The 14,919-nt window shown below is 55.6% G+C and overlaps 1 protein-coding gene across 1 annotated transcript in view; it reads left to right on the forward strand.

Moving 5' to 3' along the window:
• Positions 1 to 14,919, forward strand: part of ADGRA2 (adhesion G protein-coupled receptor A2) — a gene marked incomplete at its 5' end in the record, with an annotated part of 32,546 nt that overhangs the window by 5,826 nt on the left and 11,801 nt on the right. Inside the window, one exon of the mRNA XM_082680389.1 lies at positions 6,581 to 6,652. Within this exon, the coding sequence (XP_082536515.1) occupies positions 6,581 to 6,652 (72 nt within the window). The remainder of the gene's footprint in view (positions 1 to 6,580; positions 6,653 to 14,919) is intronic.

Here is a 14,919-nt window from a genome sequence, read left to right on the forward strand (position 1 = left end):
GCGCTTTGCCTGCTGGGAACTGTGTGTTGGAGCAGAAACTCTAGACTTCAGGAGACTCGGCATCCAGGATGGGAAAAGCCATCAAACGTACGGAGTGGGAATCTTCGGTCCAGACCCTTCTTTTACCGAGAAGAAAACCCCCAGAGAGGGGCTGACTTGCTCAAGGTCACACAGCTCCTAGCCAGACCCGAGGGCTCCTGCTCCGGGTCAGCCCGGTCCCACACTGACCAATCAGAGCCGTCCTCCCTGGGGACAGGGCAGGGACATAACCAATCCGCTTCCCCCACGTGGATAGTGAGCCGGGGAAAGGGGCGCCACCCGCGACGATACGTGTGTACTTAGGGGACCACTAAGTACAAAATCACTTCACAGAGGATTTGGTGGGAAGTGGAGGCAGGAAAAAATGCCTCCCGACTTGGGAAAAGCGTGGGTCCTGGACCAACCCCACCTTCCCTGGAGCTCTGCCCCTTCAGACAGCCACCCACCCATTCCGCCAGTGCCTGTTGTGAGGTGAGAGAGCTGGCCTTGGACCTCAGGGGCCTTGCAGTCTCACCATGGAGACTGGATACAGGCTCACCAAGCAGGACAGGAGCCTCCAGGCTCCCAAGGAAAACGTCTGGGCTGGAAGGATTAAAGGACTAATTTATACTTAGGTGTAAATGACTGATGACAGACAGATCCTTTCAGGTTTATGTGTATGTTTAAAGAAACCTACTTTCTTCACCTGAAAGCTTGGCTCCCCAGTGGTGAGATTTTAGGCTGTGAGTGCACGAAGTGCTTAAGGTGGATTGCAAGTAATTTCCCAGCTTCCTCAAGCCCCGGGGACACACACACGCAAACAGTCCACCCAGTGTGACACATCTCCCTTCACCTTCCACGAGTGGGAGATGGTAAACACCAGGTCTCATTTGTGTTTGTAGTACTGATGTGTTCCATAAGGCCGAGCACACAGGTGTTCACGTAGGATTGAAGACCAAATGAATGGATGCCCAGGGTGAACGATTAAAGCAGAATCAGTTCCAGTGCTGGGGGCCCTCAAATCCCCACCAAGCCCACCGACCACCCACCGTGAACACCAGTAGGTTACTCCTCCCCATCCCCGCCCCAATTTCTTGGTTTCTGCCTAGTGACCATCAGGACGCTGTGACCTTGCAGAGAGGGTAGAGAAAAGGACCGAAGGAAGGCCCATGTGTAGGAGCCCTTGCAAAATAGTTTTCCCTCTTGACCTTGACCTCAGGCCCTGCATGGACAGCCCGTCTTCAAGACTGAGGTCAGAGGCTGTCTCAGGATATGGCTCTCTAAAGTCTGGGGAAAAGATGTCCCACATGGGTGCCCTCCTAACCAGAGGGAGGCTGACAGACAGGCTTCCAGCCAAGGGAGGGATGGCAGGAGGTGTGGAGGTGCTGTGTGTCCTCTCCAGCATCTGTGTCCCCTGCAGTCAGGCTCGGTACACATGAAGGGCAACCTTTACCTGAGGTGTGTGTCAAAGCAGGGCCTGTGGCCCAGAGGTACACATGAAGGGCAACCTTTAGCCTGAGGTGTGTGTCAAAGCAGGGCCTGTGGCCCAGAGGAAGTCTCCTGTTTGGAGGTCCCACTGTCCTATCAGTCAGGCCAAACTGCATCCACGAGCTTTATGAAGCAGAACAGTTATTGCTAACTGGCATAACATGACATTTGGTAGTTCTATAGCTAAGTCTTCATTAATTTATGTTTGTAGCATTTATATTTCAGTGGTGATTTTTTTTTTTTTTTAGGTTTCAGAGGCCCTTGTGGGCCCTGGAAATGCTCCAAGGCCCCGCGTACTGTGCCTGCAGGCGGGGCTGGGAGTACAGTTTCACCTTGACGGTGCAGCTGGTAATGGGCCTGAGGCCCTTTTGGTGTTAGCAAGCAGACCCCCCTCCTCCCCTCACTGATGGTCTCCCGAAGACACTGCCAAGGTGCCAGCAGCAGGTGCTGGAGACGGGTCCCTCCCAGCCCAGAGGGCCCTGGCAGTGGCCTAAATTCCAGGCTCAGAATTCCTGGAGAGCACGGGGCCATAGTGTCCAGGCCTGTGGTCCTTGCCTCTCTGTGTTGGGGTGGGCTGGGGGGTCGGTGAGGGGCTGACATGTATGACTCTCCCCGCACATGTGAGAACCCTTTTGTTCGGGCAGGTGCTGGCCCCGTGCCCAATGGGGCGGTGCCCACGTGACCCCTATAGGGTCAGCTTTGATGTCGGACTGGGATCTGGCGAGCGTCTGTGGCTGCCCAGAGGCCACAGGGCCTCTGCAGACGCCAGCCACTCGCTCCCGTGGCCTCCAGCCTCATTAGTGGTAACTGTTTGCTGCTCTTCCCTAAAATAGGACCCGAGCCGGGAGAGAGTTCTGGAATGGACTCAGTGTGCCCCCTCTCCTTGGCCAGATTTCAGATTCTGGGGTAGAGAACAGGGGCCCCCAGGGACTGGCCCCCCTTCCTGTGAAAATGTGATGTTGGGTGGTAGACGCGGGAGGGAGGGAGAAGCCGAGGATGCTGGGTTGGGCGGGCCTGGGGTCTGAGGGATGGGAGGCATGGCTGGGAAGCAAACCCACCTGGCAGACGCCCTGTGCTGGTGCTGGGGGGAGGCCGGTGGGGCTGAGGCTCTCTGGGCGGGCTTGGGAGGCGATTAGGAGGGGGCAGAGACTGGCGTTGTGTCTGCGACTCTGGACAGAAGCATGGGGCTGCCCTGCCTGTTTTCCTCCCATGAGAGCCTAGCATGGCGGGAACATTTTTCTTCCTGTTGGATGTGTGTGTGTGTGTGTGTGTGTGTGTGTGTGTGTGTGTGTGTGTGTGTGTTTCATCTACCCCATTAGCGGCCCCGTAACTGCCAGCTTCCTACCTGCCCCAAACACTCTCCCAAATCCCTGCCTTCACCTCCAGAGGACTGAACCTACCAGCATAATTGAGGCCATTCTCCCCCTAATCTAGGTCTGAAGTAAAATTCCCTCAGCCCGATCTAGATTGTTAAGACCAAAAGATCCATTTCTGGGTATCTGGGGACTAAACCATACCGATACCTGCTGAAGTCTGTCCAGGAACTGGAGACGTGGCAAGAAGGGGCCCATTGGAGGAGAAGGAAGCAGCACTGTTTGCCTGGTGTCCCCGCTTTAGTGAGTGGCTTAGAGGGTGGGCGATCAGGAATGTGTTCTCGCAGTGAGAAAAAAATCTCATTTCAAGACTCTCCAGGATGGAGTTTACACTGGGCTGGCCAAGCCTGCAGCATGGGCAGCAGCTGACCCCAGCGTCACCCTGCTGTACCCTCTCCTCCCCAGCCCAACAGAGGCTGCCTCAGAGAAGGCGGGCCTTGGGGTGCCAGCCAGGAGATGAGCTGCTCTGGACCAGAGGCTTGTCCTCACCTGCCTTGGGGGCTGGTCCCCATCCTTTGCTCTGTTCCCAGGCCCCCCCCCCCACACACACCCCACTCCGGGCCACCTGAGTATCCCCCCGGCAGCCCAGACTTCTTCCTGGGAAGGTGCTGGCTACAAGGAGACTAAATCAGGGATAAGACTTAAAGCAACCAGCCCCATGTGGCCCTGAGTACTTGCGATGTGGCTGGTCTGAATTAAGTAAGTTGTGCTGGAAGAGGAGAATCCACACCAGATTCCGAGACTTAGTACCAAAAAAGGGAAAATATCTCATTACTAATTTTTGTTATTTATATAATGTATAATATATGTATATTTATAATATATAATAATATATTTATTATGTGTTGAAATGATAACATTTTGGGTGCATTGGGGTAAATAAAGTATATTATTAAGATTAATTTAATTTTTAACTTTTAAACAATGTGGCTGCTAGAACGTTCTAAATTACGTATGCAGCTGGCATTGTACTTCTGTTGGCCAGTTCTGGGTTAAATTTGGGGTATGTGAAAGGTGTTCCAGGGTTAAAGGACAAAGAGTCTGGAGAACGTGGGGTACCTATACCACCAACACTACCACTAGACTTGTCTGGATAGGGTTCTCCAATTAGGATCCCGGGTTTTAATATCAGGGATTTGGGAGTTGGAGAATTTGTTTAATTTTCTGTTTTCAATTCAATGATCTCTGAGCAAAACATTTTTTGCCCATAATTTTTTTTTTATTTCTATTTATTTTATTTATTTATTTTTGGCTGCGTTGGGTCTTTGTTGCTGCGCACGGACTTTCTCTAGTTGTGGTGAACGGGAGCTACTCTTCGTTGCAGTGCATGGGCTTCTCATTGCAGTGGCTTCTCTTGTTGCAGAGCACGGGCTCTAGGCGCGCGGGCTTCAGTAGATGTGGCGCACGGGCTCAGTAGTTGTGGCTCGCAGGCTCTGGAGTGCAGGCTCAGTAGTTGTGGCGCACGGGCTTAGTTGCTCCGCGGCATGTGGGATCTTCCCAGACCAGGGCTCAAACCCATGTCTCCTGTATTGGCAGGCGGATTCTTAAGCACTGCGCCACCAGTGAAGCCCCTTTGCCTATAATTTTGAGATACTTTTTTACTAGAAGGTATTTTCATAGTGTAAGATTTTCAATTCTAAAATCAGTGTTTCTCAAACTGGGATCCTCAGACATATTTGCAGGAAATAAGATACTTTTCCCCTCCCTTTAACAGGTCCATACTCCACTCAAGTTTGGGAATGTTCTCAGGCTTCCCCCTTCGTGCACGGGGCTGTGATAACCTGGCTCCCCCTGTGTCTCTAACCTTCCATACCCCCTACCTCTCCCCTGTGCCCCCCCATCAGCGTCCCCATCCTTCCCCCTCCCCAAGATCCAGGGAGGGGCAGTCCCTGGGAGAGACCCTTGGGGTTTGGGGAGGCTAAAACAGATGCCCTTTCTAACCCCTCTTCCTGACGTTTCAGGACCCCTCCCGACATTACTAAGGATACTGAGGGGTCCTCTCGCCTTCTCCAACATTTAATGCAACCTCTGAACCTCAGGCTCTGAGGGTGTATGAGGGAATGAGCAACAGATGAGGTGGGATGGGCTTCGATTTAAAACTCACACCATCAAGAGCCTGTCCCCACCCAGGGGGCCACCGCAGCCCCACCAGGGCCTGAATGAGGCCATTCAAGGCCCTAAGAACTGACAAGATTATTTATAATTGGCCACCACAGGTAACATGAAATAAAACTATCCTAACCCATAAAATGAGAATAAAGAGGTTTGAGAAAGTTCCAATTATTCATATGATGACTACTGTGATGTGCTTTTTGAATTATCAAGACAATATGTGTGTGTGTGCGTGTGTGCGTGCGCGTGTGTGCACGTGTGTGCGCGTGTGTGTGCGTGTGTGTGTGTGTAGCACTTTGGAAACCCAGCACTCCCTTGAAACCCTCCACACAGTCACCCTTGAGACCTTGCTGGGAAATGTCACCATTGGAAGGATAGTGAGGGGGGGACCCGAAGGGGAGGAGGGGCCTCTCTGGAGAGGGGAGAAGGGAGGAAGGAGATGAGGTGTCCACGTCTTCCCATTGACCCACAAAGCCCCCTTCCACCCTTGCCTCCGCCCCGGCCATGGTCTGTTTTCCATGTGCCCTTGAACGTGGTGTAGCATGGACGTCTGAGGTCCTCTCACTGCCAGTCTGGCTTGTGCACCCACCCACTGCCATTAAGCTTTGCGGCAGAGCTCTGACAGCCCCTCCCGGGCCCCGTCCCCGCCCCCTGCCCTCTCCCTTACTATCCAGCCCAGAGGCTGCTCACTGGAGGGGAGCACCTCTGGCCTTCCCAGGTCCGTTCTCCACCATTCAGAGCAAAGATGGGAAAACCTTTGCCTCAGCGCAGGGCAGGCGAGAGCTGGAGCTGAGAGGCTCATTAAAGCTTTTTAATAAGCAATTAACTCAAGGGATGAGCCCTCTGGCTGGCCTGGAACTCTCTCCTCCCAGCAGGGAGCCTGACAGAGAAAGGCTGAGTGGGTGGGCAGAGTGGGTTGGGTCAGGAGCTTGGGGCCCCTTTCTGCTTCCACAAATACAAACGAGTAAATAAACAAGACTCCGAGTGGGCAGAGGCAGAGGCTGAGGCCTGGGCTCCCCCGGGGCCGAGGAATCCATCAGTTTCCGGTCAAGGCTATAGACAGGCTTGGGGACGCGTGGGCACTCCGTCCCTCTGAGCTGGGGGCCCTTGAGGGGAGGGAGGGCTCCCCTTCTGGTGGTCCTCAGCTCCCGGAGTGATGGAGACCCCGAGGAAGGGCAGGTCCTCGCACCTGCCTGACTTCCTCTTCTACCTGCCAGACCTTTCTCCCCAGCACTGTCCTCAGATAACTGGGCCAATGGCTTGAGCGAGACAGAGCTGTGGCGGGCAGAAAGGGGGTGCCGTGGGCTCGGCCCTGTGGTTCCAAGGTTAAAACGGGTCATCACAACTTCACACCTGCTCAGCTCACCTGCGTACAGAGCCTAAGTCAGATCCAGGCTGTGGGGAGACCCAGAGCAGGTGACACATCTGACCTGGCATTCAGTGGGCTGACCAGTCTGCCCGAACCATTCGCTGGCCCCTCCCCGTGGTCTCCCGGAGCCCAGGGTGGGACTGCTCCTCGCCCGGCTTCAGGGGGCGCCGCTTACACAGAAGGCAACACTCTCCCCTCTGTGTTCTCCCCTGTCCTCCAGGCTCTTGAGTAACAACAAGATCACGGGGCTCCGGAACGGCTCCTTCCTGGGACTGCCGCTGCTGGAGAAACTGTAAGTGCTCGGGCAAGAGGTCGGGGCAGGGAGGGTGAGGAATCCCGGCTGCTGAGGGGCCCGGGACCTGCTGGCCCAGCAGGGCCCACGGTCGGACTCGACCACGAAGTGGAGGGCGGAGGGACTGGTCTGGGAGCGAGAGACCAGTTCCCTCACCAGCCACAGCACAGAGAAGTGGGGACACGGCGCTGGTCCAGGCAGGGATGGGGCTGTGGGAAGCTCATTAACACTCTTTAATGAGCAATTAGCTATGAGGGCTGAGCCCCTTAACTGTCCAGAAGCTGCCTCCCCGTCCCAGCTGGGGGCCCAGCATAAAGGGCCGAGGGAGCGTTTAGTGTGACTGAGGCCTCTTTCCTCCTTCCCTAAACACAGTCGACAAACAAAGCTCCAAGGGGCCAGAGCCCTGGGCTGAGAGTGGGGACAGTGGGTCACATCCACTTGTCCCCCTCCCTCCATTCCCACTGCCCTGGATTACAGCTGCATCAGCAACAGCACCCTCGGCTGCCCTGTGGACGGACGGCAAGGGCCCTGCTAGCCCGAGAGAAGCTCCTTCCCAGAATTGGGGACCTGCCTCGGTCACGGGCAAGTCCGTGCCAAAGGAGGGGGTTGAGTCAACCCCTCTCTCGATTCCCGCTTCAGTTGGCAACTCTCGATCTACAGCCTGTACAACAGCTTTGGGTCCTGTCTCCTCCACGGGACCCCTGGGCCTCCCGTCCCTCCTGGAGCCGGATCCTTGCCATCTCCCTCACGTCCAAGCCCCTGTCTCCTAGCTCTGCTCCCACCTGCTGGGCATTCCCAAGGCCTCCAACAGGGTCCTGCCCCCTCTAGTACCGTTTTGCCTGAAAGGCTTGGATCAGAGCGATGGGGGATACGAACGAATAAGGCAGACGCCTGCTCTCAAACAGCCAAAGGGATCACCGTCCAGTGAGACCAGAGACCTTGCCATATATATAGGAATGAAGTAGGTCGGGGTTTCTGTAAAGGCCAAAGGAGGGATCAGCGAAGGCTAGAAAGTTCAAGGGTAATAGAGATGCAGTACCGACATGATGGAGTGTAGATCTTTAACCAGGACAACAACTTACGAGGTTGTCTCTATTACACCCACTTCACGAGGGAAGGGCAAGGCTCTCCCCCAAGCCGCCTGTGGGGAAAGCTTGGTGGCCTGGCTGGGTTGGGGGCGAGTGGAAAGGGACACAGCCACGTTTGGCGTGGAAAGGTGGAGCACGTTCTGTGGGATCAGGGCATGTTGGGGGTGGGAGGGCTCCTGCGATGTCAGCCACGGTGCGCACAGTCAGCCGTGACCAGGTCCCGCTGACTCTGCTCCGAAGGGAGGAAGGGCTGCCCCCGAGCTGCTGTTCAGAAGACTCGTTAGGTACCAACATTCTCCTCCTCGAGCGGCTAAGCACTCAGGAGCTGTCTCAGCCCAGGCTTGGTCTTAGAGGGCTGCATTGCCAGAAAGCAGACGCTCCCTCCTGGGATCTTTTGGAGAAAAACTAACCGCAGCTGCCCACAGTCCTTTGGCCCGGCCAAACCAGGGCCAGTCACTGCCCAGCGTCCGTCTCTGTTCTCCTTAGCACAAGCGAGAGCTGCCCAGAGTCTCCTGAGGCCTCTGGGACATCTTCCCATCTTTACCCTCTCGCCTCATCTGCCAAAAATCTGCTGGGTCTGCCCCCTCGCTGGGTCTGCTGGGTGGTCCTTCAATCTCATGAGGGTAGATTGTCTGGTGAAGATGAGACGATGGGCTTCTCCTTCCCCCCACGCAAGCCTACCCAACTGGACCCCTCCCCACGGCACCGGGAGCCAGATCAGCACCCTGCAGGTGCACTCAAACCACGGGAGGCAAGCAGAGCAAAGTGGGAGAGGAGACGGGAACAACGACCTATGCTGAGGGAGGAGAAAGGGCACTGGAGTGAGAATTCTAGGTCCTGAGCTGGAGCCCCTGCCCCGTTAGGAATCCTCTAATCGTTCACTCTCGAGATGTTTCTTGAGCCCCCTCCGTGTGCCAGGCTGCGTGCTGGGCATCCAGAGTGAACGCGGTAGGCCAGGTGCCCGCCCTGATGGGACCCAGAACGTAGCAAAGAAATGTATAGTAGGTCAGGAGCCCATAAACACTGCAGAGGAAAACAAAGCAGCAGGGGAAGGGGGGCAGAAAGCACTGGAATGGGGGCCGCTATTTTATGTAATGAGGTTAAGGCCTCGCTGGAGGTGATGGAGGGAGGGACCTGGCGGGCAGGTAGTTGTCTAGAGGCACAGGCAGTAGCAGTGGGGGAGGCCCTGGGGTCCAGCCTGCCTGGTGAGCTTGAGGTGCAGAAGAAGGGCAGCGTGACTGGGGAGTGGTGGGAGGTGGGGTCAGAGGGCTGCCTCACTTTGGGACCTCAGTTTCCTCATCTGTTAAAAGTGGGGGGGGGGGCGAGTCCCTGGCGGTCCAATGGTTAGGACTCCACGCTTCCCTTGCAGGGGGCACGGGTTCGACCCCTGGCCGGGGAACTAAGACCAAAAAAAAAGTGGAGGGACAGGGCAGTTTGTAAAGTGCACTCTGGATTTAAAACTCTATGATCCTTGGGTGTGTGTAATACCCACAGAGCTGCAGAAGGAAAAGATCAAAAAGCCCAGTGACACGGCCGCACTTTCAGAGGAGGGGAGGCTTCTGGGCAGAGGGGTGCTGGGTTCAGCATCCTGGCCTCGCTTCCCTGGGATGGAGAGGCAGTGCAGGGGCTGGAGGAGCCCAGGGTCTCCAGCCTGGCTGGTCACCAGTGTATCAGTCAAGCTTCTCCAAAGAGACAGAACCAATAGGAGATGTACGTGGCTGTGTCCTTATATAAATATACAAAGAAATTCTTTCTTTATTATTATTATTATTATTTTTGGCCTCATCACGCGGCTTGCGGGATCTTAGTTCCCCGACCAGGGATCAAACCCGGGCCATGGCAGTGAAAGTGCTGAATCCTAACCACTGGACCACCAGGGAGTTCCAAGAAATTATTTCTTTACAGCGAAATTTATTTTAAGGAAATGGCTCATGTGATTGTGGGGACTGGCAAATTCAAAATCTGTAGGACCAGCCAGCAGGCTGGAGAGTCAGGCAGGAACTGATGCTGCAGTCTTAAGGCAGAACTTCTCTGGGAAACCTCGGGTTTTGCTCTCCGGGCCTTCAACTGATTGGGTGAGGCCCACCCATGTTAGCAGAGGTTGTCTCCTTTATTTAAAGTCAACTGACTGTAGACAGTAACCACATCTACAAGATACCTCTGCAGCAGCACCTAGATTAGTGATTGATTAAGTCACCGAGGGCTATATTCTGACACATAAAACTAATCATCACAGTCACTACCCACTACCCCAGAGGTAGGGAGAGGTCCTGGCCCCCGTCCTGAAGATGCTAATTCATCAGGTCAGCAGGGGCCTGGGAATTGTTTACAAGGTATGCGGGCAATTCTCATGCTCATTGGGATTGGGAACCAGTGGACCAGATGACCCCTGCACTGTGGGCCTATTCATTGCAAACGAGACGCCGTGGCTTGGCGTGCAGTTGGTGCCAGGAAACACTGATCTCTCTGTCCTCTTGGACTCAGCCATCCAGGCTGGGGCGGCTGAGCCTGTGGCAGCTTCACATCCCACAGTCCATGCAGCAAGTCCCATGGGAGTTAGCGGCCTGTCTGATAACTGAGTAGATGTGGGCTGCTCCAGAAAGTGCCGGCATTGCCCGCCCTGCTGAGTGCCCCTCTGGCCTCTGCAAACAGGTGGGGTGTAAGTGGGGGGCTCCCCTGTTGTGCAGTGCAGGGCCCCGAGGCCAGGAAGGGGACACAGAGAGGGCCCTGAGAGGGAATGTGCCTGAGATGATCCCACTGGAGGACCCGCGCTCCAGAGAACTGGGGGGTGAGGTGGGATGGGGGAGACACACCTTTATCAGGCAGGCAGGCTGAACTCGGGAATCTCAAACAGTCCAGCAGAGTTCAAAGCCAGCCCAGGAGTGTGCAGAAGGGCCCAGAGGTGTGTGAGGCCCTGCCTCTGAGCCCTCCTTTGTGTCCCGCCTCCCTCAGCAGACTAGCCAGAGGAAAGGCTTTGGGAGTGAAGGGGCAGGCGATGAAAGGGCACAGGACTTCACCCTGGAGTGAAAAGAGACTGGGATTGAATTCCACCTCCATATGCCTTCTGGGTGCCTGTTCAGGCTCTCACCTGGACCAAGGGGCAAGGCACGGCTCCCTGACAGGTGGCCACGGAGGTAGATGAGTTCACCCAGGAAGAGAGCAGGGGACACCTCGGCCTCTCAGTAAATGGCCGTCCCCTTCTCCTCGGAAGAGCTGCAAGTGGCAAGATGTCACACAGACCGCCCCAGACCGCTTAGATTCGTCCAGAGCCCCCAGCCCTGGGCAGGCGGTCGTGTAGGTGAAGTCTACGGGCGGAAAGGACTCGCGGATGGATCATTCCTCGGGTCCCTTGCGTCTCTGCCCGGATCCTTCCCACGCATTTAGCAGAGGGCTGGCCACCTGAAGACGTTCCTGGACTCCAGGGTGACCCAGTCACAGTGAGAAGCCCCCAGACCGTGGATCGAGCCGGCCACAGGGCAGCCAGCCCCCAGGAGGGGTCAAGGGAGCCCGGGACTGGGCGTGCAGGCCTGCGTGTGGATCTGTGTGGACACACGCCTCCAGAGGCCTGTGCACGCCTGGAGGAGAGGGCCCGGGGCGGGAGCCTGGGCAGCCCCAGGATGATTTGTCATTGCCTAATGAGATTAATGAGCCCCGGGGGCTGGTATGCCGCAGTGCTGCGGCACTCATTAGACGCAGATGCTCACGGGAACGATGCGGGGGCCTGGGGGCGGGGGCGGTGCGTGCGGCTCACCCGCCAGGTGGTTTTCATTAATCTGGGGGCGGGGCCGAGGGTAAGGCGGCCGGGTTCTGCCCCCCCCTCCCCCGCCCCTAGGCGCTGGAAAGGAATGCCGCGCCGAGGCAGAGGGCGCGGGAAGGGAGGCCGGTGGGTCCGGGGACAGCCCTCCGGCTCGCTGTTGTAGGCCCAATGCCTGGCACCGGGTATGTGCTCCATAAATACCTCCTGGATGAGATCAGAGACAAGAGGGGCCCGGGGCGTGGCGCTGCGAGGGAGCCTAGGACCGCCTGGGGTTTCCTTCTGGTCGCCACAGTCTCTCCGTTTCCCTTCCCCCCAGGCAACCCCTGGACCTGCGGCGGGGGATTCTGCCCACTCCTCAGCCAGCCCCCCCCCACTTTCTAAGGAACCCTGAAAGTCCTAGAGGGCCCAGGGGAGCTGCTGTGCGGCCTCCAAACCTATAATTCGGTTTTCAAACCCACAAGCAGGGAGGTCTTTGGGGGCCAGAGGGAGCCAACTTCGTGCCGCCCCACCCTGTCCAAGCGTGGGTACACACACACACACACACACACACACACACACACACACACACACACACACGCTGTCATACAAACACACACTCACTCTTAACAGCTTTAATGAGACATAATTTACATACCGTTAAGTTCACCCGTTTAAAACGTAGGATCCAATGGTTTTGAGTGTATTTACAGTTGTGCAATCATCATCATAATCTAATTTTAGAACATTTTCATCATCCCCCGAAGAAATCTTGAATCATTAGCAATCACTCCCCGTTCCTCCCCCCCCGCCCCCCCCCCCGGCCCATTTCCCAGCCCTAAGCCAACCACTCATCTACTTTCTGTCTCTATAGACTTGCCTATTCTGGACATTTCATATAAATAGGAAGCACACCGTATGTAATCTTTCGTAACTGGATTCTTTCAGCAAGCGTAGTGTTTTCAGAGCTCACCCATATTAGAGCATGTATCGGCAAGTCATTCTTTTTTATGGCCAAATAATGTTCCATTGTATGAAGGTACCATATTTTGTTCACTCGTTCATTAGTTGATGGACATTTGGGGTGTTCCACTTTGGGGCTTATGAATAATGCTGCTATGAATATTCCTATATGTGTTCTTGTGTTCATGTATGTTCACTTCTCTTGGATTTGTACCAAGGAGTGGAATTGCTGGGTCATATGGTAACTTTAACTGCCAAGCTGTTTTCCAAAGTGGCTGCACTATTTTACACTCCCATCTATAATATACAAGGATTGCAATCTCTGTTTTTTAAATCATAGCCATCTTAGTGGACGTGAAGTGGTCTCTCATTGTGGGTTTGATTTGCATTTCCCTAATGGTGTTGAGCACCTCTTCATGCATTAATTGGTCATTTGTATATCCTCTTTGAAGAAAACGTCTATTCAAATCCCTTGCCCATTTTTTTTCCAGCTGGGCTATTTGTCTTTTTATTATTGAGTTGTAAGAGTTCTTTATGTATTCTGGATAGAAGTCCCTTATCAGGTATATGATTTGCAAATATTTTCTCTCATCCCAGGGGTTGTCTTTCAACTTTCTTGGTGGCATCCTTTCAAGAGCAAAACTTTAACATTTTCAAGTGTAACGTATCAATCTGCTCTTTTTTTTTGGCTCCGTTGGGTCTTCGTTGTTGCACCCGGGCTTTTTCTAGTTGCGGCGAGCGGGGGCTACTCTTCGTTGCGGTGTGCAGGCTTCTCATTGCGGTGGCTTCTCCTGTTGCGGAGCACGGGCTCTAGGCACGCGGGCTTCAGTAGTTGCGGCATGCGGGCTCAGTAGTTGTGGTTTGTGGGCTTAGTTGCTCTGCAGCATGTGGGATCTTCCTGGACCAGGGATCGAACCCGCGTCCCCTGCATTGGCAGGCAGATTCTTAACCACTGCGCCGCCAGGGAAGTGTTCAATCTGCTCTTTTATTGCTTGTGCTTATACACTCAGTCTTACACATTCAGCTTCCTGAGCTGCTTTTTGCCCAAGAAGGACATAGGGCAAGATTTGCTCCCAGGTATCCCCCCCCAACTTCTGCCATAGGGTGTCCTTCCCCTCCATGTGGACATAGGTACAGGGAGAGGGGTCTATCTTGATCCAGGAGCCTGGTCTGGATTAGGCAAGGGGGTGTAGGGAGGGAGGCTCCACCCATAAGCTGCATTCTCTCCAGGTTCCAAGACCAGAGGTCTGTGGAAGCAGACAGAGGGCAGGAGATGCCACATCATACAAGCATCTCTGCGTCCTTGCGACCTCACCTAAGGAATGAAGGAATCCAATGAGCAAGTCCAGAGCAGGAGGTTGTAACCTAGGTTCCACGAGCCCCTGGAATCAGATGCACAATATTGGGGGTAGTGCATTCTTCTAGGGCAGGACTCCATAGCCCTCATCAGATATTCAAAAGGACGTGCTAAGCAAGAAATGTGCAGAACCACCAACCTATAGGGGCCTCGCGGGCCCACAGAAACATCCAAGTTCTACGGTAGCATTTCCTCCTGCCACTAGGGAGGGTACAGCCCCAGAGCTGCGGCCCCCACCCTAGGGACCAGGAGGCCTCAGCTGCCCAGGGGCCAGCCCCCATCGGGCTAGCAGCTCAGCCAGGAGCCGCCCCTGGCCTGTGCCCCTCCGGAGAGGACCCAAGACTGGTTGGTTCCAGGCCAGCAGGCCGTCTCTGAGGGCATTCCTTCTGAGGGCTGCCTTGGTCACCCCGGAAGCCTCTCTGCGGGCGTGAGACAAGAGGTCGGGACCGCCGACACTTGCTGGAAGCTCCCCTTTCAGAAGGCCCTGGCTGGCCCGGGCTGCAGGAAACCCAGGGCAGGAAGGGGCTGGGCCCGAGCGGGCTGCCGTGCTCCCATCTGTAGAGCATCAGTGGGGCAGCTGGGCGGGGGGTTCTCGAGGGGGGCCAGGGAGGAAATGAGAATAAACATAGTGAGCGGAGAGGGAAGGGGCGGGGGGCTGCAGCCTGGGCCCCTTGGCAGCCCATGAAGGGAAGTGACACAATGAGGAATGTGTTTCCCTCTGCTCGTCCCCCACACGGGTGGGAGGCGGAGCCCTGAGAATGGCCAGAACCCAAGAGGGGCCGGGGGCACGGGCTGCCGCAGCATCGGAGGACCGGGCTGTGGGGTGGGGGGCAACCCTGGGCGGGCGGGCGCTCTCCCAGCCATCTCCAGCCTCCTCTCTGCAGGAGCCTTCTGGGGGCTGCCTTCTCGCACATCCCCTGCCTGCACGAAGCGGCCCTTCCGGGGCTTCCTCTTCTTTCTCAGCGGGGCGCAGGGTTATGCAGCCCAAGTCCTTGGCATGAGAGGGTGCTGAGGTGTGAGGAGCCGCGGCCAGGGGCAGGGCTGGGCAGGGGATTTGTTGCATTTCTCTCTGTCTCTGTCTCTCTCTGGGTGTTTCTGTCCCCAGCGGGGACTGTCTGTGTGAAAA

Source organism: Grampus griseus, assembly GCF_964374135.1.
Source record: "Grampus griseus genome assembly, chromosome: 21".
In the NCBI taxonomy this organism is placed as follows: domain Eukaryota; kingdom Metazoa; phylum Chordata; class Mammalia; order Artiodactyla; family Delphinidae; genus Grampus; species Grampus griseus.